A 24,704-nucleotide genomic window follows, 5' to 3' on the forward strand; every position below is an offset into this window, starting at 1 on the left:
AATTATCTTATTGCCACACACCTTTTAAGCTGGAAATCAGATCAGTTCAGTCTCAATCTGTGGTTAAATTTTGTATATGCTTTTAAAATTCTTGCAACTCTTGTTTATCAATGGATTATTAATTAAACATGGAAGAGAACTCTCCCACTGAGAAGGCTTCAGTCTTCGCAACAGTTTCTGTAGACTAGGCTTGATGGGTTCTTTTAAAGTATACTTAACTATTAAATGACCTGTGGTACAATACATATGACCTTAGATTGTACAGAGTTAAGGCATCAAATACAAGATAACATCCAAAATAAGAAATTTGCTTTAGAACTGCACATCTCCACATACCACTTTGTGACTTTCAGCTCCTCTTAAACGTCAAGAGAAACATGTGGTCTGAATGTTTCATACAGCCACAGGAATGGGAGAAAAAAAACAATGAATTTAAATCATATACTATGACGAACTTTTCTCTTGCAAAACTCACACAGCTACCTTTAGTGAGGTATTGCATTGCCTACATAGTATCAGACAGGCCTAGCAGAAAAAGCACCCTTTCTCCTAGAAGACCCCAGAGGAACAGGCATATGTGTCCTACTCATGCTTTTGTATTATCATCTTAAACCTCAGCTACAAACAAACAACTGAATCAGTCCCATTTCTGTGAGCAGAATGGGAAAAAGGAAGATTTTTCAGGAGCACTAGAAAACCTGGATATAAATAGATGTGGATTTAGATGACACAAATAAAGCTAAGGAGACATAACTTCCGGGATTAGGTAGTAGAGCAGCTTTGTGATCACAGTTCTCTTAATGTCAAATGCTTAATTACTATCGTCAGTGGTTAATGTTCAAAAGAAATTACAGATGAAAATTGCTGCCACAATCCATAGGCATAGGACTTCACGCAGAGTTTCTCCAGTGAATTGCTCTAAAATGATTGTAACAGAATTTCCACTTTACAGTAAGGATCAGATACACAGCAAACGAGATGTGTTAAAATAGAAGAATGAAACCAATGAACTGTTAGACAAGCTGTCTCTTATACTATAGATATCAGATGCAACCACAATATCCCTTTGCTTTGCTTTAAACAAGCCAATAAAGCATCTCATTTTTAACAGATTTATTCAGCAGGAAGCCCAAGAGGATCTGTGTTCGGAACATTCAAGCTGAGTTACTGTTTTTTAAGACAGTACAACCGTTCTTACCAGAACTCCTCAGTGAGTCCAGCACAGAGCTCATTTTTATTCTTTTGATGCCAGAGAGGAGAGGTCTGAGCTTCATGACTGAGAACAACAATCTGAACTTTGTATTTACATATCTCATCATGTATCCAAAAGAATCCACTGCAGCAGAGTTCTTGTGCTGTTTCCCAGAGCCACCGGAAATAGTAGCTGTTTTAGTAAGCTGCTTCTGTGACTTGGAACTCATCTGAAGCTGGGACATATTTTTCCCTTAAGTAACAGGCAACTGCCTACAGAGAATTTAGCTAAAGGCAAGAAGCGCTAATACTGAATGATTGGGAACCCGCAATTTTGTCTGAGTAAAGTCTGGAATACTACATTGCCTGCTGGCTCTTCATTTACACAGTTCTGGAGAGACGCTCAGGAAACCCACCTCAAACCTGATGAGCTAGGGGCTCTTGCAAGTACAGATGCAGAGTTACAAATGAAGCAGGGGACGCTGTTTCTTTCAGGGGATTGGTGACTGAAAAGACAGGGACTGCCATGCTTACTCTCCAAGGACATTGCCAGGACTGGATCAGGGATGGTGTGTAAAAGCTGCTCACATTTATTGCTATCTTGGAGTTTTAGAAGAAGTGCCAAGAGGTTGATGTTCCATAGTTGAACAGCCAACAAATAGGAGGTTTTTCTCCTAGATCACTTCAGAAATCTTCAATGCCACTCTTCCTTCATTTTCTACTTTCTAATAACACGAGGAACTTGCGGTCAGGGAAATTTTTCTCAATAGTTCAATGAAAGCAAAAAGCCTCACAGATTTGTGCACTTTTCCCCAGTTAAGTTCTTTCGTGGTTAGAGGGCATAGTCTTTTATTAAGACACACTTTAAATCTTTTTTCCTACCAGAAGGTAAGTGTTCTCAGAGAAAAAATCCTAATTCCCAGAGGTCAAAGATCCCAGAGTCGTTTGCACAGATTTTTGTAAATGAGTAGAAATAGTCCCTTGGCATTTGAATAAGCTGAAATATTTGTAGGAAAACTTCCCTGAAGCTCTTCACAGGCTGATTAAAAGTTTTTAAGAATTTAGAAACTTCTATGTAACAATTCCTTAATTTGAGACCACCAGTTATTTACTGAAATGTTAGAAGGTGATCAGAAAATGCAGGGAAGGAAGACAAAATTCACAGAAGTAAAGGTATTTAACTGCTGTGAAAGTCACAGCAGCAGGGCTTACAGCACATCAAGTGGGAGCCATGACAATTGCTGAATCATCTAATTAGCTCACATTGGCTACATGACAGCAAATTAGACAGATTAGGAGCCACCTACCCAGGCACTAAATTGCCTTTGTGAGGGTTGGACTGTGCACTGTGTCCAACAGAAAGTGCTTGGGCAACAGAGGCTGTGTGTTACACATTCCCTTCATGAGCATAGGCTGGCCTCGCTCCATCCAGGTGGCACAGTGCCCAGGAATAAGGTCACCATGTTCCAACTCCTGAACGTGTGCTTAAGGAAGACAGCACGCACTGGCAGAGAGGACATGATGGCAGGAAGCATCATGGACCATGCTCTCAGCTAGCCAAGCCCTCCAAGCCAAGCTGGTTGCCTTAAAACCTGCTCTAGACAGAACATGTCTGGAGAAATCTCATATGGCTGGCAAAATAGGATTGAAGTTCTACTTTATTAAATAAACACCTTATTTCATCAAATTTCACAGTTGCGTATCTGGGAAAATGACAAGCTTTCCAGCTGCCAGTCACCCATCAGGAGGAAAAATGCTGAGTTATGGTTAGCAGTACACAGTACTTAAGTCTTTCCATCTGTAAATATTGCTGTTTAAAATTCGAGTTCTTTGACCATTGCAGCTGGTGAAATTGGAGGTGCCAACTCCTTGCAGAGCTGTGCACTTCTGGAGAGGAGCTACCAGCTGAGGCGTATCATATCTGTGGTGACACCAGGCGTCTCCTGAAGTCATGTGCTGACAAATTTCTAAACAGTACTTCTATCTAGTTTTCACCTATTGCAAAACAAAGGAAAACACTGCTTCCAGAATATATGACCTCACAGCAAGGTCACACCAATGCTACAACTGTGTCATCAGTCAACTGGGATTAAATTCTCAGAAGGGGAGATGGGCCGGAAAGAACCACTGTCCTGCACAGGCACTTCAGACACCCATCAGGCGATGCAACAGGAGGGTTATACGTACATTTCTCCCTCATGTGACCACGATGAAGCCCAAACTGGCAGAAAGGGAAAGCAAATACCTGCCTGATCATGGGTTTGTATGCAAGAGCAGCTGAAGGCAAACAAATGCTCTTGTAACATTGAACAATCTACATTTTATCCCCATTCTGTAAATAGCCTCACTTTCCTCAGTGTTAACCGAGCAGACCACGGAAGCTCTTCAAAAGTCAATGGTCATGCCATCCACCTCTAATACAGATAACACGTTAAACAGGTCAATTCTTTAATGTAAGGCTCTAGTTTCTTCTAATCCTTTTAAGTGCCAGACACCATCTCCCAAAATACACACTATCATCTGGCTAGCTAAAACGAGAGTTGAGGTGGGTAGTGTACCGGGGCAGACTTTCCTTGGTATCCTATTTATATATCTACTAATGGAAAGGAACTTCTTCAGAATTCTTTTCCATGAACCAGAAATTCAAACTATAAAGTAACATTTCTGCTTCACTGAAATGGTATTACAGAATAGGCAATGATACCAGCAGCTACACAGAGCATACGGAACCAGGCTTACATATTTGGCTGTTGGTTGTTAATATCCAGAAATACAAAGCTCGGTAGCCATAAAATAGACCTCTGATCTCACAGAAAAGGCACTTTAGACCATGGTCCTGTGAAGAGGCTTTTAAAAGGTAACCTGCAAGGGTTAGGCAAAAGAAAGGAGTTTCTAGTTCTGCTTTAGCAAAACAGTGCTTGTTGCAACATTGATCAAGCAGATGTTACCCAAATTACTCATCAGAAAATAGCCTGGTATTTCAGTTAGGTTAAAACCTACTGCTAGAATTTAACTGCTCTCTCAAATGCCAACATGTTCAGCACTTACGGAGCCTACATCCATGACACTTCAATACACGGGAATGTTTTGCTCAAATTCCACTGCCAGTGAGGCGGGTTCCTAGGCAATCTTGCACCTTAGGATCTTACCACTGATTGCAAGTGGCTGCAAAAAGCAGGGTTAGGAGTCTTAAGTACACTGTGTATTTCACGTCAGGAAATGGTGACTGTGCTACTGAGAAGGGGTGCAGCAAAGGCAAGGGGACAAATTTCGGACATAAGTACTTGCATTACAAACAATAATGTATTAGAGAAATCTTGTCTCTTTCCAGTGAAAAACAGAAGATCCAACAAAGTGAGAATTTTAAAGAAGCAGAAGAGTGGAATGCTTAGGCTTGTAAAGAGTTAAAAGGGTAATGACAGAAAGAAGATGGAAATTCAGAGTCAAAGTAGTTCTGATGGAAACCAATACAAATGGATCAAGCTGCCAAGTACAGGCCACAAAGAAACAGATCAAATCAGCGTCAGCAAGACATTTTATTAATCAGTCCTTGAACTGGACAGTGCTTGTCAGACTGACATCAGTTAAGCCTAGAAAGGAATACTCAAGTTCATTATAATGCACCTTAACATTGCCTTGACGCATACAAAATACTGTCTTTTGAAGGAGATGGAGCAGCCTGCTGCTCCACTGTCAGGACTGCCTACCCTGACAGGCTGAAAGAACACACTGAATTTTAAGTGAGCTTCAAACCAAGCCCCAAGTTTGCACCTTGAAGATAACAGCAGGTGAAAACCTGCCCCACCAAATGGGAAGGACATTCTGATGGCTCATCAATTGCACCTGCAAATGTAATCAAATGGTTGTGTGCTTTCATGGGCCAGTCACTGGGACAGTTCTGTAAATTCATTTCCCCAGGTGCAAATCTACAGGCCGCTTGCAAGATCCCGTTTCTACCAACGGTAGCAAAGCTAACAATATTTAACAGCTATTTTTCTGTATCAGCCTATGGATTCTATCCAGACATATCCTGAGTTACGGGTAATCTACACATGCAGTTATTTACTGAATTTGATGTTTTCAATATTGAAATGAAATATAGTTTACTTTTGCTGTTACATTTTGATGCAAAACAACAAGCTTTGGGCCTAATACACTACTACATACTCCATACCAAGTGTTTTCCTGTTTTACATCAGTATAAATTGTGAGCAGTCAGAGATTCTTTATGCTTTCATCTCTGAACTGAGACCCTAAAATGCTAATACAACATCGACTCCCTCCTTTTTTTTTTTTTACCATTTTTATATAAAAAGAGTTGTTTCCAGCAACTTCAAGTACCGCAAATACTGCAGTTGTGCAGTACATACTATGCAACTTTGCATAACGCAAGGTTATATAAAGGCAAATTAAAAAAAAAGTAGTATTTTAAAACTACACATATCATGTGCACCATATAGGTCATAATCCAAAACCATTTTAATCCAAGTAAAATCTTTATTAAAACATTTACTACAGAACTGAAAATATTTATGGATGGCTGTATCCTAATTTCTAGCTTTAGAAAACCACAGCTAAGCAAATTATTCATGCAGAGCTAAATCACTGCCTGCCTGCCTTCCTCTCCTCCCACTGCCCCCACAAGAGGAAAGCAAACCTGGCTGCTTCGTGAATTAATTTGGCCTAATGTAATTCGATCTCTGCCGATTTTAATTGTAATATCATCAGTCTTTCATTCTTCATTTGGAGTTTAGCTTTAATAGTTTAGGGAAATAATTTCTCTCTGTATTAGTTAGGTAACATCAGACATTCCGCTTCTGCCATTTATTCCCTGTACCTATAAGCATAGTATGGCTTTCAGCGCAGGCCATGGCCTTGGTACCTATCCAAATGTTTTCCTCAGGTATGCAAGGAATGCAGTGCCTGACACACAGCAGTAGCAGTACAGCTTTTTATGCTACACAAGAGAAGAATACTTGAAGGAGAACAGTCTATTGATAAAACCCAAACAATTTCTTAAAAATGTTAAGTAATATTTTCTTTCTTAACTGAAACTGGAGTATTTGAAGTGGCCTTGAAAAATACAAAGTTGGAATTCAGACCTATGTGTTACCAGTTTAAATGTTTAGTTAAACAAGACATAATAAAAACGTGCCACATACAATTATCACAGGTATATGAGATTTTTAGAAAAAAAGCAATAAAAATATTCTTTAAGCTGAAAATAAAATCTCTTACCTTTTATATCACGATCTCAGCTTACAGTCACTACATTTCTGCTTATTTTATACAAGTGCATATGGCTATGAAGGTCCGGAGAGAATGAGAATAAAGTGGTATTAACCTGCTGAAAACTGCTTCAAAGTCTTAAGCTGCAACATACAGATGTTCCAATACCATTTTAAAAAAACATTCACCTTTCGTTATTGCTGATTTCACAATCTCAAAATAGCAACATACAAATATTTAAAAGGAAAAAAACCTCAGTAATTTAGAGCAGCAAAGTTTTGAAGTGGATGTTTACCAAATACTATGTTTGCCTATCATTTGGTGATGATTTTGAGACACACAAGCAATCCCTCTGAAAATCAAGTTCAGGCCTACCCTTTTTGTGCCTCAGATTAATGATGTGGGGAAGAGACAGAGAGAGAGAGAGAATATATTGTTTAGTTAGATTTGGGAAAAAAATATATATTCTATTTTTTTCTTCTGCCTTTTCGCTACATTTCATGTCTGCTGACATGCACAATGGTACAAAGCATTACTGCTTCAAGAGTGACCATTGCAAGCCTTTGTAGCAATTTTTGTAGGAAACATGCAAATACAGTCATAGTATTAAAATTCTGAAGTGCTTATAAACGCAGGATTCGCTGCTTAAAGCAGGCACTCTGCTAGGTTATGTTTCTTGTTTTGGTGTTTGGTTTTTTCCCCTCCCACACACCAGTCTTTCCCTTCTAGTGTAGAGAAATAACCCGAAGTATATACACATCTATTGCTCTGTACCCAAAGAAAGGACTGTGGCTTGGAGTAAGTATTGCTTTTCATTAAATGGAACAAAGTTCAAGAAGTGAGAAAAACACTTTAAAAAAAAAAGGAAAAAAGCTCAGATTCCATGTCTGAAGTTGAGAAACCTCAAAGCGAGCCACGTTTGTTCTTGCTTTTAAGACATGTACAAAATGCCATTTCGAGCCACACAACCTGATGGTTCTAGAAGTCAGAGAAGAAATCTTGAGGGCCCAAGTGAATAATAAAAGGTGCGATGCTGAGAGGCTGGCAATAGGGACTGTCAATGAAAAAACCACCTACAGTGGGAAAAGAGCAGAGAAGCGAAAACTTCATGTTAATTTCAGAGAGACTGGCTGAAGCTAAAGCTCCATTTAAATTTCTCTGCTCTTTCAGCTGCAAGTGGAATTTTCATTGTAAAACGGGCACTTTTAATTCTTCAAAGGTATTGAAACATCTAACACTTCCAAGGTTACCACTTTCTAAACAAAGAACTGACAGCTCATTCATATTTTCAGTAAAGCAGAGAAATGTAAAATATGCAGCAAGGGGGCAAGTTTACAATGTGGTTAGTAACTCCCAACAAATGACAAAAAATAAAAAATGACTTCTATAAATCATCTGAAATGACTGCCATCATGTTGGAAAAGAGCATAGCGCCCTCCTTGTTTTTGAAATAAGAACAAGTTATTTGGTTTATGAATGTATGGAATTGGTTCAGAGAATATTTTGTTTGGAATTTTACAAAGCTAGGGATTTAAAAAAAAAGAAAAAACAAAACAAACTACTAACAGTTGCCAATCAGGGGAACTCCAAAAGAGGGAGGGGGGGGAAAAAAATGTGTGCAGAGGAAAGATTCCTTTAATCAATATTTGATTAACAAAAATGGGCTCTTATCAGCCATGCTTTTTCTGCTCCGTGATGGCTTCCTTTCATCCATAGGCCAGCAAAATGTATCGGTGATTGATGAGCACCACTCAATTTGACTGCATCCCCGAGACCCTGCTCTTTATTTCAACGCTAACGCATGGATGACAACAGCAGGCTCATACTACTGGTCAATAGATGTACGTTTTTTATTAAAGTACCACCAACACCCAACGAAAGCGAGAGCTACGGCAGAACAAACCCATTTACGGTATGAACACGTTCCTAAGCACAAATACTTAGCTTAAGAATAACAGCTGCAGTTAATTCCAGGAAAAGCAGCTTGTTACGTCAGCCACCCCTTAGGAAGCTTTTCTAGTGTTTCTTTCCCTGCAATGGGGGGCATAGGGGAGGAGAACTTTACATTGCTTTAAGCACCCTTCTTACACTCTCTTCATATATAAAGCTCCCCTGCCTCAGCAGCAGCCTGCTGGAGAACAGAGTGTATGAAGGCAGCCTTGGAAAGAGCACGAACTACAGCAAACCTACGGAAAAGCAACGGGTGAGGTCTGAGCAGGGAAGTGCAACCAGCAATGCTGCTTGTTTTGTAGGGTGATACCTTAATAAAGACTACTTGAATCCCTCGTTAGAGCCCACGGCAGTTTTTATGCAGAGGTCTACAGTCCACGGAGGCAGCGTGGAGCTGGGGCCTGTCCTGGAATTGCAGACAGGGGCACACACTGCTAGCGGACAGAAGAGTCTTTCGGTTTGAGCACCAACTCTTAGAAAAGTACTGGCCTATGGCTGAAGTGTGTCACTTTTCACAGCAGCACTCAACAAGAACTGGGACAATTAAATAGCAAGTTTTCATGGGGACCTTGTTGCTGCTTTAGATTCTTATAAATGTAAGGGGGAAAAGGAGAACCCTTTGTTTTAATAGAAGATTGACAACTAAAATGCTTTCTGTAGAAATGGTGGATGGAAAAATCAAGGGTGGGCAGACAATCTTAAAAGTGAAGAAGGCCACAAGAACAACTGCAATTTATTTTTTCTTTTTTTCTTTTTTTTTTTTTTTGTAAAAACAGAAAGAAAGGAAAACAAGCAGCTTTTCATCTCTAAAGAACCTGATGGTAACATTGTTGTCGTCCTTTCTCTGGGCAATACAGACTTAACTGTGTATCCCTGTGATCACATAACAAGGGTCCTTCCGTGGGAACCTGCTGCGTTTAATCCTTATTTCACAGAATGTAACCTAATACAGAGACAGTCTAAAATTAAGTCCCTTTGTTTCGTTTGTTTTTCAGTACTTTGTGTACAAGTGAAGAGTCTTCTTGGATAATTAAGACTGTGTCTAAAATCACAGTTACAGTATGCTGATCTGAAAGATTATAAGGAAACTCAGGTACTGATGCTCAACTATAAAAAATAAGATAAAACAGTATTTTAACCCATATTTTACTAAGTTTATTACACACCATAATATTTACAAAGTTAAGTGTTAACTGTAAAGTTTCTATTGTGTGGGTTTGGGCTATTTTTAATTTTTAATCTTTTTAAAGAACTACGCCCTGCATTTAATAACCCTACAACAAGTACAGGTCATTAATTGAATCTGTGTGACTGCATTAGGAAACAGGCAGTACTCTTGTGTTACAACAAAACAGTTTATTTGTGATCAGTGTTTTATATTCTATACATCCTTCACAAATTTAATTTTACATAATCGGATACTTCATTTAAAACGTAAGATTTAAGCTTCTAGGTCTTCCCTATAACAGAAGGCTGGTATAAGTTATTCGAAAATGAGGTAACATTTCACAGAACATTTTTTTCAAGTTTTAGAGAACTAAATTTGCATTTTGTTAAAATCAAAAAGTAGGAAAAAGATGTTTCTTTACGAATGACTTTGCTCAAGTATGTGTTCAAAGAAAACAGGATAAAAAGGCTTTTTTTCTTCTAACATTCTGTACTGTACTGTGTTGTTCAATCAATAGGAATTAGCTTCTGCCATTTGCTAAAAGAATGAGTAGTGGGGAACAGGATAAGTTGGGAATTTCATAACTGGTAACAGAACCATTCTCTTGGGTAAACCTACAGAGAGAAGAAAGGGAGAGGACTCCAAATAAGTTCAGTGATCCAAGAACGTCAGATAAGAGCTTACAGCAGTGTTCTCATTAACCTTTTCCAGATCAGTCAGTCAATGTGATTTTAGGGTGCAGAGTCCCATGAACAGTAACACGTCAACGCTTTGCACGATTTCAAACAGACGGTTAGCTTAAAGTTTGCTTTTCATTTTTTCCTGGTGTTTGGCGAAACTAAAGTAAGCAATATTCTCAAAAGCAGAGCGCGTATTTGGACTTGAAGCTCTACTTCGTGATCTTTATGATAATTAATCTCTACTATCTCGTTCTGTGTTCCGAGTTAATTTCACAGGCCAGTTACGATTGCAGATACTCTAGATAGGCACGGCTGTGCCTAAAAGAGAACTCACAGGGAAACTGTTCAGCAGTTTTGATAAGCATCCAGGTAGGTCAGCCTACAGTAAATTCTGCATCTGCTTCATTATTCTGCATTTCCTCTCCTGTATTTAAGTGGCAAATCTGGAAAGATTAATATCTGCCTGATTTCATGATTATTATAGAGTTCTTGTGGCCTCGCAAACTTCTGCACAATTAAGTATTTGTTTGGTTTTTTAATCTTTCCTATTTAAATTCTAGTATTTAACCCTACGTATCCATTTAGAAATCACAAAGCAGCAACAGCAGGTATTCCAGAGCACCAGATGATCAAAGTGAAGTTTCCCAACATGCAACAGCTTACGAAGGCAGAGAGACATGTTTACCTTACAGCCAAAAAGCATTATCCCAGTACTTCGCATCACAATCATAAGACATTAAAAACAGAAACTCTTTATGTGAAAAATGGGGGCATTCAATTCCACAATGCTTTGAAGTCAGTGATACATCACATATACACAGCTTAGTGATTAAAATCCAGCTCCCAAAATAGGCATCATGAGAAAAAACACAAAACAGAAGAAATGAATGAAAAAAAGCAAGAAAAGCTGCAAGGAAAGCTGGTAACAATTGTATTCTCTTCTGCAGCAGGGAAGGGATTCCTCTTACATCACTACGTCTCCCTGCTTGTGAAAATGCACACATGCGGATACCACTCATCCTCGTCCGACCCCATGACTATTGCTTGGAAAGAACCAAAGGGTTTTTTTTAAAAATCCACACCATGAAGTAAGCCTTTAACGGAACTTCCTTTTGTTTTTCCCGGAGAAAACACAGAGCTGTTCGTTTTGCAGTACAGCACAGAAGAAACACAACCAAGAGTACACTCCGTGGGACAGCAGAGCTGTCAGCTGCCGTGCTGCCAAAGCACTTGGCCAGGCCATGGGGCAGGAGTGCTGAAGCTAGAGAGGTTTGCTTCAGATTGGAAGGGAAAATTCCACAGTGGAAGTGCAGCCCATGGGCCCATTCGCCTTCCCCTTTCCACTCCAGGAGTGTGGAATAGGACCAGCTGGCCTTAGTCAAGCAAAGTGAACATTTTCAATACAGCAGCGGCATTCTTCCACTGTTTATAGCTCCTATCTCTACAAGAAAGTAATCAAATCAACATTTTGAAATATTTTTAACTTTTATAATGCTATGAGGGGAGTTGGTATTGCCCAAGCTATACAAATTTGAGAGGAACAAGTATTACAAATGCTACAAAAGCCAGAAAATTAATAGCAAATTGAAAGCTTTGTTTCCCATTTGAAAAACTGCAGGCCTTGAAACGTACTCGTCATCTGAGCCGCAGGCTTTCACCCCAGTCCTTGTGATGGGAGAGGACAGTGGGACTGGTTCTGGTGGGCTCGCTTTGTGTGTGCCAGGACGTATCACTGACTCCAAGCTGCTTTGCTCCCATTGCCACATAAACCTCATTCAAAGTAACCAAAAGGGCCGGTTAGAGGTATGCATTGTTAGTCTAGCATAAAAAAAGCTGGTGGGTAGGGAGAAGCTGAGGTAAGAAAAACCCTTCCATCATAGCTCTCTGATGATTGGTTTATTTTACAATCTTCATAAAACCATTGCTTTGCCAGCCTGATGCCACTACGTTTCTTAGTAAAAAGCATTGTGGCAAATGACCACATCCTAGCTTCCCTGCGCTCTGATTGCTGACGGTGCAAGCTACGCAAGAACCATTCTGCTTGTCCCAAGCAGCAGTGTTTCACCCTGTGGGGGGTGTGGGGATGTATACGCACACAGACTTTTACTGTACTGGAGATTTCACAGAGCTGACGGCATTAAGGGAGCTTTGTCCACAAGCCGCTTACACTTGGGGACAAACATTTCGCCAATGTTACTGTAATGCCATTTAGATAAACATGGGGCAGAGATGCTGAAATAGGCCCTTCGGTAGTCTTTGAATGGAGCACAGATTGGCTGTAAAAAGTAAGAAAACTACTTCAATTCAGTTTCAGTATGAAAGGGAACAGGCAATCAGAACAAGCAGTCCTTCCACGAATCAGGCAAAGCAGAGGCAGAAAAGCTACTCCAACCAAAAAAGAACCACAAGGTTACGGCATAAAAGTGTTGTTGTTGTCATGGTTTAACAGCTTGAATCTCTATTAAATTTCTCCTTGGACTGCCACATTTGGACTGCCACAACAGTTCTGGTACCATTTCTAATTCATTAATTATCGGGCTATACATACCGTAAGCTGGCGCAGCTGTGCTATATCCGTACGGCGCTCCATAGCCTGCAATATAAACAGATGAGGGACGGGTTTCACTTCCCACAGGACCTGAAGACAATCATTTGCACACCAACACGCAGGGCAGGGACCCGGTCTGGTACATGAAGCAGGACTCCAGAAAAAACAAACTCACACTAATACATATAAACAGTGCTGAAAACACTGAAATCCTTCTACACAGTGGCTTGAAGCACAAGCTACCCTTCTTAAGCCTCAGCATCAGAGTTAAATTCCGTGTTTCATTTCCTTCGCATTTTCTTTCAGCTGAAGCCCTCAAGTCTGTACTGTCAGAACATGGAGTTGGCATGATCCAGGCAGCACCCCATGTTTGCTTACGTTCTTCCTAAAATACAAATGCAGTCTAATGCAGAGAACAGCCACTTCCCCGAACCTCCACTACAAAGAGGGAACAATGCCAGATGCCTGTGGCAGTTACCACATCATCATCAGTAAAGCTCCTGTGAATTCTGCTTTCCTCTGCCATTTCTAACAGACAAAAGAAAGTTTCCCAAAGGACATCTGAACACCTAGAGGCAGAGATCAGGATCGTTTTTGTTTAGGTTTTTTTTGTTTGTTTGTCAAAGAGCTAAGCGTGACTCTGGGGTGAGACATAAAGCAACAGTGGTAACACCAGTCTTGGTTACTACATCTCAGTAGTTCATGAAAGCTTTGCAGGTTTTTCTTTCTGGTGGGATCACTTGTGTCCATCACAAAAAAGCAAGAGATTTCTGAGAAGAATAGGGGATGAAGAGAAATAATCTGTGAAGGCTAGGGCCAATAAAAGCTTAACAACTGCAGTGACTGGCAAATTAAACCTATTTCTGGAGTAATTCCACGCTGGCAAGAAGCATGCCCCTGGCAGGTTAAAGTGCTTCATAAATGACTCCTCAGGCAGAAAGACAGTTCCAAAAACAACGTTAACAGCTATTAAAAATGAATTACTGGGTTTTAATATTTATAATTACATCAACATACAGGAACAATGAAGACGACATGCTGTTGACTGTGCCAGGAAGGAAGTCTACCAAACAACAGGGCTGTGCTATTAGCATGTGTGAACTGCTGAAGGGTGTAATTAGAGCTCATGCTGTAATCTGAAAACCTGAGCATGAGGAATATGAATTTAATTTTTTAGAAGCTATTGGATTTGCTTTGACTAAGGAATCTCCAGCATCTCATTCTTACAAATCTGTGGTTCTTACTCCAAGTAAAAACGATGCCTAGATTGCCTTCATGCGTCACAGGCATGCTGTAGAGAATCCCAAGGAACAATGCACTTGGAAAAGTAAGGGGAATGAGGAAGCGAACATCTCGTTGAAATGTTCTTACGTTTACATTTTAACACCTTACTACCCTATGTCCCTGTCACATTAAAAACAATACAACGCAACACAAAACCCTACACTATTTTGTACCAGCCAGTAGTAGCTGAGTGGTTCAGCTCTTCAAGCTAGAATAGTTTGGCTTCTGATGGCTGCAAACCTGCCCTAAGGGATCAGTGATGAGACATCCTGACTAGGAACTCACCTACTCTGTATGGTAAGCACCAAGGATATGCGTGAGGCAGAATGCCTCTGCGTTTCAAAAGATGTTTCTGCTAATCAGAACAATGCAGCAGGGATGATTAACATCAGCCAGAGTTTAAACAAATTCTTTTGGTTTTGTTTTTTGGCCACCATAAAAGCTACTAATGGATGCTGTGCTCACACGAGCAAGTCACATAGAAGGTTTCTGGGAGCACAGTGACTCCTGAGCCTGCCAACTTAATCTCCACAAGGTTTTCTTGGGAAAGCCACTCCTAATGCTAAAGGGCACATGATCCAGGAGGTTCTTAGCTGGGAAGAGAGTCTTGGGAATTGTGCCATGGCAGTGAACTATGAAGAAGACATACAATAAAATAATAAAGCCACAAAAGCCATTATGCCCATAACTGTATGCTCTATGCATGCTGAGCTTCAGGTTGTACACTCATAAAGGACAGGTACTGCCAGTTTTTCAGCACTCTGGTTTATTTAAAGGCCCACGAATTCTCCCTTGTGCTTCATCTCAGATGATTAAAGCTGAAGAAATCACTTGCATAAGTGACGGACACACGTAGAAAATAAATCCCCAGCAGGCAAAAATTAAGCTTGGCTATTAATGTCATGCCTTACCTGGTGTTATGTATCCAGTAGCAGCAGCTGCCCCAACAAATGCCCCTCGTGTCAAAGCACCTCGTCCTCTGCCTCGAACAGCCTGGACTGCTGCAGAAACAGCTGTATTGACAACCCCTTTAGTCTGCCCAGAGTAATAAAAAACAGCCATTCAGACAGCGAAAGCGTTGCTGGAAATACAAAGCCATCGGCATTAAATCACCTCCTTTTAAAAACCTCTAGATGTGCTTGATGTGCCAGTCTTGTCCGAGGTGGAACAGAGCATGGAGAAGTACTGTCCTAAGCAATCTGAGTGACAGAAACCAAGCGAGTCCCTGGCCAGGTCGCTGCTTGCAGTGCACAGCAGTGCGCACTGAGCCCAGGAGCACGTCCCCTTCACTCAGACCTGGCAGTCGGCGTGGCCACACTGTGCATTATTCACCTCAGCTCTGGTCGCGTGGGCATGCACCAACACCGGTGGCTTCTAACCCCTTCTCCGCTGTGCCTCGTGCTGTCCTTCCCACCGCCTTACAAGCTTCCTGGCCTCAATCTACAACATTGTCTTTGCTCCTCTCCTACCATTCTGAACCCACATACTTCAGCAGGGCCAGGATTTCACCCCAGAGACAACCAACCGCCTGATGACAACCCTGGACCGCTTTAACTTAACGCTACTAGAATGCTGCCCTCCTTTTCCCTTTGTCACCACCTACGAGCAAAACAGCAGCAAGGAGCTGGAGAAGCTGGTGTTGCTGACTGCGTCAGAGCACAGCCTTGCTGTGCCACATGCCTCGACTGCCACCTGGAAACAATAAAATCATCCAAATCCAGGTATTTCAAATACAAGTTTGGCAGTTAATGCCATCATTAACCTACTGCAAAAAGAACACAAGAACAGCAATAAAAAAAGAAAAATAAGAATTTAGGAAGCACCTGAATCAGGTCATTTTCGTATCTTAACTGCGTGTGGAGCATTACCCTGTGAGGCACTAGACTTTCACCGCAGTGATGAAACTGAAACACTCCTAAACAAAGGTCTTCGTGAAATGGAGACGACTTCTTAGTTACAGAAGAAAAACAAAAATGAGAGTTGACTTATCTTCTGTGTCTTTTATGATACATTCTACTCCAGTGTGAAATGACAAGAAAATCCTAATTCTAACATATTTGCACAAAAGAGACACAAATTGTAATCCTCAGGACTTAGTTCAGACTGTAGCTCTCTAGAGGAAGAACACTGTTGATTAGTTTCTGCTCTGTTCAACCTTAACAAAGGGATCACCGTGGCTGTTAAACTGAATGGAGAAGACTGAGCTTTTTATTGTACAAGTCGTCTGCACCCAACAAAACGGCTCATCTGAAAAGATTGCAAGAAAAGTGCAAACATCTCAGCTTACTCCAGAACCAAGAGTTAAGGCCTTTACCTGGCTACAGATGACCGAGCCCCCGAGCCACCGCACCGGACACGATGAAGGAGCGCACTGCGGCTCTGGCCTGAAACACAAGGGACTTCCCCATCATCACTGCTTCAGGCTGACCTTACTGTATCTCCTCCAGCTAATCAGCACCTCTCGTCCTCTGTGCCTCCTTTTCTACTACATTTCCTACAATATAGTCCCAACTATCAGATTATATTGTTACACTACAATAATTATTATAGAAGAATAAAAATAGAAACCTTACATTTGTGCATGAAACGAGAGACTGAAATCACTTGCTTCCTGTAGAAGTTCCTGTACCATAAAACAACCCAGAGCAGTGATAACCGAGCAGCCCAAAAACAAATAACAATTCTCACCTGAGGAAGAATCTTCTTCTTCTTGTTGTTTGCTGCATTAGGCCCAGAAAACAGTTTTTCAAGTGCTGCTAGTGCAGCACTTGCTTTTGCTACTTTCTTATTTGGGCCTGCACCTCTGAACTTCTGCCCGTCTACTTCTACCTGAAAATGGAGACATGAGTTTAGGCCTAGTACGTATCCTCAGGAATACCACGCTGCACCCACTGGTTAGTGATGTGCCATCCATAAAGAACTTCAGTAGTAAAGAAAAAAAAAAATCCTTCAGTGTTTTGTGTGACAAATTTCTACTGCTTCTAGATTATGAAGCTGATAAAGTGATCCTGTGGACCATTATATCACAAAGATTAGGAATCTGGAACCTAAAAGTACAGTTCAAAGAGGACCAGCGTATCTGTTTGATACTGAATTTAGCCAATATGCTTGAGCTTCTCAACACGTGAATGATACTGCTAGGAAAGGGGGGCTTTAGGAATCACTTGGGGCTCCCCTCATCTTTATCAGTGCCTTACACACCAACATCCTTGCCTACCCTATACGTACACTGTTTAACTGGGATGCTGTCGCATGCCACTTTAGGCCCCGGCACTACTTCAAAGACAGCACACGTAGATGGAGAAATCAAATTAATTAATCCTCCGATACAGTCATGCCAAATACCCCTGGTAAGACATCAACAGGAGATTTGAATAAGGTCACTGACACAGGGTTACCAATTATGTTTGCAGAATTTGCAAATCAGGTATTTTTGTCAAGCTGTGGATTTTCTACTTCCCTCCTCCTCCTCCTCCTGTCAAGACATGATGTAGTCTGGGGCTGTCAGAAACCAGTTTTAATTCTCACTGTATTTTCCTGAAACATAAAAGACATTCCTTTCCCCAGTCTAATCACCACAGCACCAGTAACAGATACAAAAACCCCAAAACATCACCACCACAGATGTGTATTGCAAAAAGCAAAATACAAAACCCCTGAACTGTAGCAGCAAGCAACTCCAAAGACTGACGCACTGTTAAGAAAGCCACCTACCAACTCTGTAACTCCGCTTCACTCACCTCCATCACAAAGCGCTTGTCGTGGCTTCCGCCCGTCTCAGAGATGAGCTCGTACTTCAGACCTCTTCTTTTCTCATTGAGCTCCATCACTGGGTTTTTGCCACTTGCTGTGAGTATAGGACCCTGAGTTCTTACCTAGAGAGACATTTATGGTGTTGCTTTAGAGCCTTTATCTCTTCAAAAGGCAGACAAAGATCTGCAGCATTGTGGCTTACAGTGCCACATGGCCAGCCACGCGGGGAATGCCAGCATCATCCCTGCGTCAAGCCTCTGCAGTAGCGTGTCCTTCCCACCCGCAGGCCTCGGCAGGCTGCCCAGGAACAGACCTGTATCAAAGGCGGCACTGCCTTGGCTTCACTGCAACACGCTGCACTAGAGCAGCAGAGGGAAAGTCTCTTCTCTACAGAACGGCAGAGGTACAAACAATACTGCAGAAGAAGTCACACCCTCTTCATTTCTGTTGGTGAGAGCTACTGTCCGTGTGCCTGGGCTGGTGTCTACACAAACTGAGCAGTACACCAGCTGCCCTTGGGATTTCAGCCCCGAGAGCATCCAAAGCTGAAGCTGGGGCCATGGTGTCAAGTTCCTTGAAATCGAAGGCTTTATCACTGAAAGGAGAGATCAGCCTTCCCAACCTTGCGCACTTCTCTGCTGCTCGATCTAATTACGTCCTGGCACTACTGAGCTCTGACTGGAGAAGTCTCAAACCCCAGCTCACATGTTTCAGCAGAAATATCTGTAACTGTTTGGAAAGCAAGGAAGGTAAAGCTGAGGTCTCAGCACACCAGCGTATCAGCCTGCATTAGAGTGCACTCAGCTGCAGATGCAAATGACTACTCACTAATGAAGAAAAAGATGATTGAGGGATCAAAACACTGTTTTCCAAAGCAACTTCTTATTTTGGATAAAGATCAGGAGTCCTAGTAGCCCTTTGAAAATGAAGTGTCTCAAAAGTGTAAACATGGAAACCCGAAGTCACGCAGCTTGGGAAATGCCTTGGTCTTCTTAAAATATTACTCACTTTTGTGATAAAATATAATAAATTTAGAAGGAAAATAAACAGGTCAGTTTGTCGAGTATAAAGTGCCCCCATTTCCTTTCCCTGGAAATGCCTCAGTGGACTAAATACACAAGCAAATTGAGTTGTCCACGATTATGCACTGTCTGGAAATTAAGTGGCTTCCAGCTGAAGAAATTCACATTTTAACATCTTGCCAAGTATTCAAAGAACAGAACAATTGCTTATATTTACAGGACAACCCCCCTGTAGTCCTGGAAAAGAGCATTATAATGAAAAAAAAAGCAGGGATCTACAATGGTTTATCTGTACAGCCCCCAGAGAGCTTGCCCCAGAGCTATCAGGTAGGCAAACACACACACAAATTAAAGCTGTTACTCGGTCTTTACACAGGATGCTTCTCTAAAATCCCTGGTGGCAATTACGAACACTGGTCGAGGAAATCGGGAAGAGGAGGGCAAAAGGGATGACATCTAAGGACAAATTTAAAATCTCCTGGTTTCTCTACGGTGAAAAGAAACAAATACCAGAAATAGTTTAAGAAAATATCCAATTAATGTACTACAGACCCATCACAGCTTGATTCCTGGGGACATTTCAGCCAAAGTTACTAAAGTTACGGAATTTTGTCCTTTGAGGAATACTTTATTTCCCACCACTTCAGTGAGAAAACAAGCACGGCATGCTCCTTAGAGCACCTGACTTCAGCTACACGTGCCAAAGTTCAAGTACATTATAATGAAACTGGAGCATTTTCTAGTCCATTCAATATGTGCAGCGGTATTCGGTTTCACATTTCTCAACGTCTCCTAATGAATTTTTATATTTTCATTGGTCTTCATATGTATCAGTTTAAAATCCTGTCTATGTAGGTGTACCTTTGAGACAAACCGACTGCTGCAGAACAGCAGGCGTGGAATCTGCGTTCCTGGAGCCCAGAGGCACAAGACCAGCGGGAGCTGTCCCAGTCGCAAGCACGTGCCCAAGCTCACTGGAAGAGACAGCGCCTGTCTCTCAGAGTTCGTAGGTCTGGTGAGGACAAGGTGGCTACCCCACCTTAACCCCAGGAAAGGAGGCACAAAGATCAGTTATTTCTCCACAGTGACACAAAGCCTGTGGCAGATCTGAGATTGGAAACTATCTCTTCATTCCACATTCACCACCCTAACTAAAACGCCATCCCCTTCTGGGAGAAGAGGAAAAAAAACCCCAAAAAATAAAACCCCAAACCCCACTCCTCCCCATCACTTGTACTTTTTAATGCAATACTCACCTCTAGGGTAGCGGAGGTGTCAGCTGTGGAATTTCCAGTATTATTGCTTGAGATTGAAGACATTGTTTCAGTTTTACCTTCAGTATCTGATTTTTCATCAGAGCTCATACACTCCACATCTGCATCAAAACCAGTTGGATACCCCATTGCTTGTAAAACCTACAACAACGTGACATGAAACGAACTGTAAAATAAGTAGCAGAACAGAAACAAAGACACAGCTAATCACAACACAAAAGAATGTGCAGTATACACTTAATATTAAGGGAGATTGCTTAGAAATATGTTTTCTTCTGCGTTGAAATGGAGAAAAACACAATAGCAATGGGGAAAGTAGTTCCAGGTTTCCGAAAATGGCATCAACGCCAACAAAATTTTAGTCTCAAAGATAGCAGGTACTCGTGAGCCTTGTTCGTCGTCTCGAGAATTCCTTGTAAAATAACAGACCAAAACTCAGCAGTGCATCCACTGCACGACACTGTAGGATGAGGAGATTGTTTTGCACAGCGTTTCCCCCCCTCTCTCTGTGTATATGGAGAGATCGAGGGAATGACTGTCAGGCAAACAAAAAAAAAAAGTCTTTCGAGAATTAAAGCACTGTACTTCTACAAGATGGTCCTTCTGGAGTTTCCTAGGAAACCGCAGGGACAGCCGGTAGTCCCGAGTAGTATACAAAGCGTGTCCCTGAAGCTAGAGGACTGCTGTCACCTCCCCTGCTTGCAGCTGTCAGGAACACCAGAGGGTAGCTGCTTCCCAAGCAGCCGTACGGGGAGCAAAGTCCTGAACCGAGACGCGAGGTGGAGGAGTGCCCGGCTAGCAGAGCACCAAACTGCCTGCAGTCAGCCTACCTCTTAGTGAGCCACGTCACAACCTCCAAGCTTTCTCCGTGCTGCTTACAACCAGCAGCTGTACAGCAAATGAAACTTTACTGATTCAGGTACTATTCATCAGTTTCTTCAAGAGCATCCTCCACCAGCAAGGCCAGCCTCTCCTTTAGCCAGCCACCTAACCGGGTCGTACGGAGCTACCAGACACAGGCCCAAAAGAATCTGAAAAGAACCCGAAGCTCCGCTGAAAATTTAGTCCCAAGAACAAATCACTACGTTCCAGCACAGAATTTGGAACAGCATGGGTAGCTCCAGGCTCAGCTCCCATACAGTCGTGGTACATTTGGCTGCATTTTCAGGGCTTCTAAATTTTAAAAAGGTCAGATGTAGAAACTGAAATGGTCGCATTATTCCCTCTTGTAAGTCTGGGAAAGCAGGGCCCAGATCTGCTAGGAAAAAAAAGAAAGAAGGGAAAAAGCTAGTCTCTACCACCCCCCCCATTTCCTCTTGGCTTGAATCTTGGATATTTTGAAGCGTAGCCCAGGATTTGTATATGTGTAAGTTTAGAGAAAACAGAGCCGGGTAGGCACCAGCACAGATCTGGCTGATGCAGAGAGGTTCAAGGGCAGAGAAGTCACAGCTTTTCAGGGCAAGTTTTGTATTATTTCTTTTTTAAAACAACTGCAGAGAGGAAGGCAAAAAAGGAGAACGAGGCAGACGGTCTGGAAGGACACACATGCAGAGAGCTACTTTTCCTGTAGGAACAACACATTCCCTCAGATACTTCTGGACACTTTGAACTTGAAAGCACATGGGACAATGGATTTTCAAAACTGAAATCAAAGGAAAGCAGAAAGTTGCCAGATGAAGCTTCTAAAAAGGAAATTCTTGTTCAAAACAAAATGAAGCGCAGAATGACAGATGGGCTTGCTCCTATCGCAAGGACAGTTCTATTAAAAGAGGTTCTCTTTCACATTAATTGTCTGCAGGAAACTTTCGTTTCTTCCCAGAAACCCAGCAGGCTCGGTCTGCTTCAGCAGCCTGAGCTGTCCTCATGCAATGCAACAAGCATGTTCGTGTTGGGCGTTCCTGTCTATCGCCGCTTTACAGACCAAGCTCTGCCATGTAGAGCACCTACAAGAAGCAAGAGCAGGCTCACTAGTACCTGAACGATAGTAGTCTCTTACTGAAAAATTGGCTGGAGACCAATCATTTACGTACACTGTTTACCCCCGTGTGCAAAGGTACTCTTCAGACACTGAAGACAGGAAACAACTCCATGTTTCCAGGCACTCACAACCCAGGAATGGACACAGAGAAGGAAGGGGAGAAAGAGGGAGCCACCAACGTGCCACTTTCAAACCAAAAGGAGGAAGGAGTAGAACAGAACAGAACTGAACCCCTCCAGTCCAGAACCTGAACACCACATTCAATCCATTGCCACGTCAGCAGACCTGCAGAGCCCTGGGAAGTTCTCCCTCCCCACCGCTAGTATAAAACCAGCGATGCTCTTTGAACCATGCCCAGCTGTGTTTAGAGTACGTAGGCAGTAGCTCAGCTTCATCCAAATTTTTTTAATTTTGAGGTTGCATATTACTAGTTCTGCCCACATTTCACACTCTGTGTTCCAAGATCTGGGGTTAGCAGATTACTTCAGGCTGCCTTACCTTCACTGCCACATGGAGCTTGGCTGTTTTCTTAGAAGGTCCTGATGCTTCATATGTCGTACCATCAACATCTACAGACATTGTGAAGACTGGGGCATGGACTGGACCAGACTGCGACAGCAGCTTATACTGAAGCCCTGGCCTGATTTGGTTCAGCCTCATCAGAGCATTCATGAGATCTATTGCTTTACTATCTAGTACTAGTACAAGATAGTAGAAAGGGGGGTGGGGAGGAGGGGGGGAGGGAAGAAAAAAAACAAAACAGAGGGGAGATGAACAAAACAAGATGAACAGAAAAATGAAACAGTTTGCATTTCAGTGCCTTCTGTCTATATCAAGCAGCAAGACAACCCCTCGGCCTCTCAGAGGCTGAGGACAGCCCTAACGCTGTTCAGCCTTTAATAAGCCATTCTACTTTTGGGTAACAACTATCATTATCCATTTTTTTATATTGTTGACACAATTCTTTTGCAGCTAGTTGTATTCTTCCCAGCTGCTATAAAAGGAGTAACAGGTTTTATAGGTAGTAAGGAACCAGATCCAGAACTGGCACTGAAGTAGCACAATGAGAACAGCCCCCAGAACTGACTAGAACCCAGCAATGCCAAGAGGCTTCTGGTCTGCGCATACTGCATGTATGTCAGTGCTTTGTAGGTCAAGGATTTTATTTATCTTGTGGGAAGTTCTTGAGAGACCAACAACTACCTCAAGTAGAGGAGCAATGCAAAAAGGCAGATCTTCACACAGCAAAGTCACTGCAGTATTTTGAAAAAAAAACAACCCCCACCCCCCCAGTACAGGGACATTATCAATAAAATACCTCGGCTGCTTGGTCAACTTAAATTTTACTGTGACTTGATAGGTAATCCCGTTTAAAAATGCAAATCATTCAGTTAGCAAAACATGTCAGGGGAAATTCAGATGCACAGTGAGAGATGCGTTTGACATTCCGAATGCGGGGTGAAAGAGACAACATCTTTTGTTGCAGAGACTTTCTCACATGCTGTTCCACACCAACAGAGAGAAGCTTTCAAACCCGCTCCCACTGTACAATAATCTTTGAAAACAGAATGGAGAAGTGTTGCACTTACTTTTCCTCAGATTACGCTTCATCTTTTTATTTGGATCTTTATCATCCCCGACACTATCTTCAAATGGTCTCTTAAGGGCCGATGAGCCTGTACCTAGGGTATAAATTTCCTTGTAATATGGATATGCTATTATAAAAACAAAATTCCATAGCAGGAGTCTGATTAGTCCCATACTGTTCCTTGCATGTTTATAATGAACTCGACCATCAGTCAAAGCTTTCTTACTGCTACACACAAACCAATATGAGCTTATTACTTCCTGTGCCATGCGAGATGTCTGTTCCCAATATCAGGTGAGACAGAAGTACTGTAATTCTGCAGTGTTGCTTTTTTACAGTTAGTCTAAGGCACGAACTCCATTAGTGTTGTTCTTACAAAAAATATATATGGAAATTTACTTTTATTGGCTGTATATTGTTTCCTAGGAAGAATTCTAGAGTAATTCTTATTATGGACATCATTATATGCTTTTTGTCCACTCTACCTTCTCTCCTTCCCCAGCCTAAGGATCATAAACACTGCTTTTACTCTTCAGACCGCAAAGGCCTTCATGTTTAAACAAAATCACTAGCTTTGTTCTAGCTGTACTGCTGCTCCTCTGTTGCTACTTCTAGAGAACAGAACTTCCAAATTTTCTCCTATCAAAGGAAGATTTTAAAAAAACCACCCAAACCCCCTACTTTTTAACACAAAGAAAAGCCTTGACCTTGCATTCACAGCACATAACAGGGGAATTTCACCCATTCTACGTTAACCCCTAGTTTACTGCCCAATGAGTGAATTTTGGAGCAAACAGTACCTACCTTCTTTGTCAGTTACTGACCAGGAATATTTCTGAAATGACTTATTTGATGGGAGGGGATCCATTTCCAAAACCTTATAGATCTGACCAAAGGCTGATAATCTGAGGGCGTGCTATAAGGTGACAGTAGAAACACAAGTTACATCACAGCATTACTTTACCTCGGTTGTCTAAGTTTCTAAATGTGTAGACACAAAACCGCTTCTTCTATGAGAAGACGGCTTCTACAGCTATAT

The 24,704-nt window shown here is 41.8% G+C and overlaps 1 protein-coding gene across 18 annotated transcripts in view; it reads right to left on the reverse strand.

The window, feature by feature from the left end:
• The window catches only part of STRBP (spermatid perinuclear RNA binding protein), a 78,311-nt gene that overhangs the window by 11,731 nt on the left and 41,876 nt on the right, over nucleotides 1-24,704 (reverse strand). For 8 of the 18 annotated variants that reach the window (XR_012765842.1, XR_012765844.1, XR_012765843.1 and 5 more), the window contains exons 11-19: nucleotides 24,470-24,581; nucleotides 23,667-23,759; nucleotides 22,576-22,775; nucleotides 20,082-20,240; nucleotides 17,791-17,925; nucleotides 16,739-16,879; nucleotides 14,962-15,085; nucleotides 12,767-12,811; nucleotides 6,430-6,494 (exon numbers count right to left, since the gene is read on the reverse strand). Coding sequence is in view for 15 of the 18 variants with exons in the window: in XM_075439202.1 (XP_075295317.1) it covers nucleotides 6,472-6,494; nucleotides 12,767-12,811; nucleotides 14,962-15,085; nucleotides 16,739-16,879; nucleotides 17,791-17,925; nucleotides 20,082-20,240; nucleotides 22,576-22,775; nucleotides 23,667-23,759; nucleotides 24,470-24,581 (1,032 nt within the window). In the remaining 3 variants the exon portion in view is untranslated. The other 10 variants (XM_075439191.1, XM_075439192.1, XM_075439193.1 and 7 more) reach the window with 4 other exon arrangements.

The sequence above is a fragment of the Opisthocomus hoazin genome, chromosome 19 (genome assembly GCF_030867145.1).
Source record: "Opisthocomus hoazin isolate bOpiHoa1 chromosome 19, bOpiHoa1.hap1, whole genome shotgun sequence".
Taxonomy (NCBI): Eukaryota; Metazoa; Chordata; class Aves; order Opisthocomiformes; family Opisthocomidae; genus Opisthocomus; species Opisthocomus hoazin.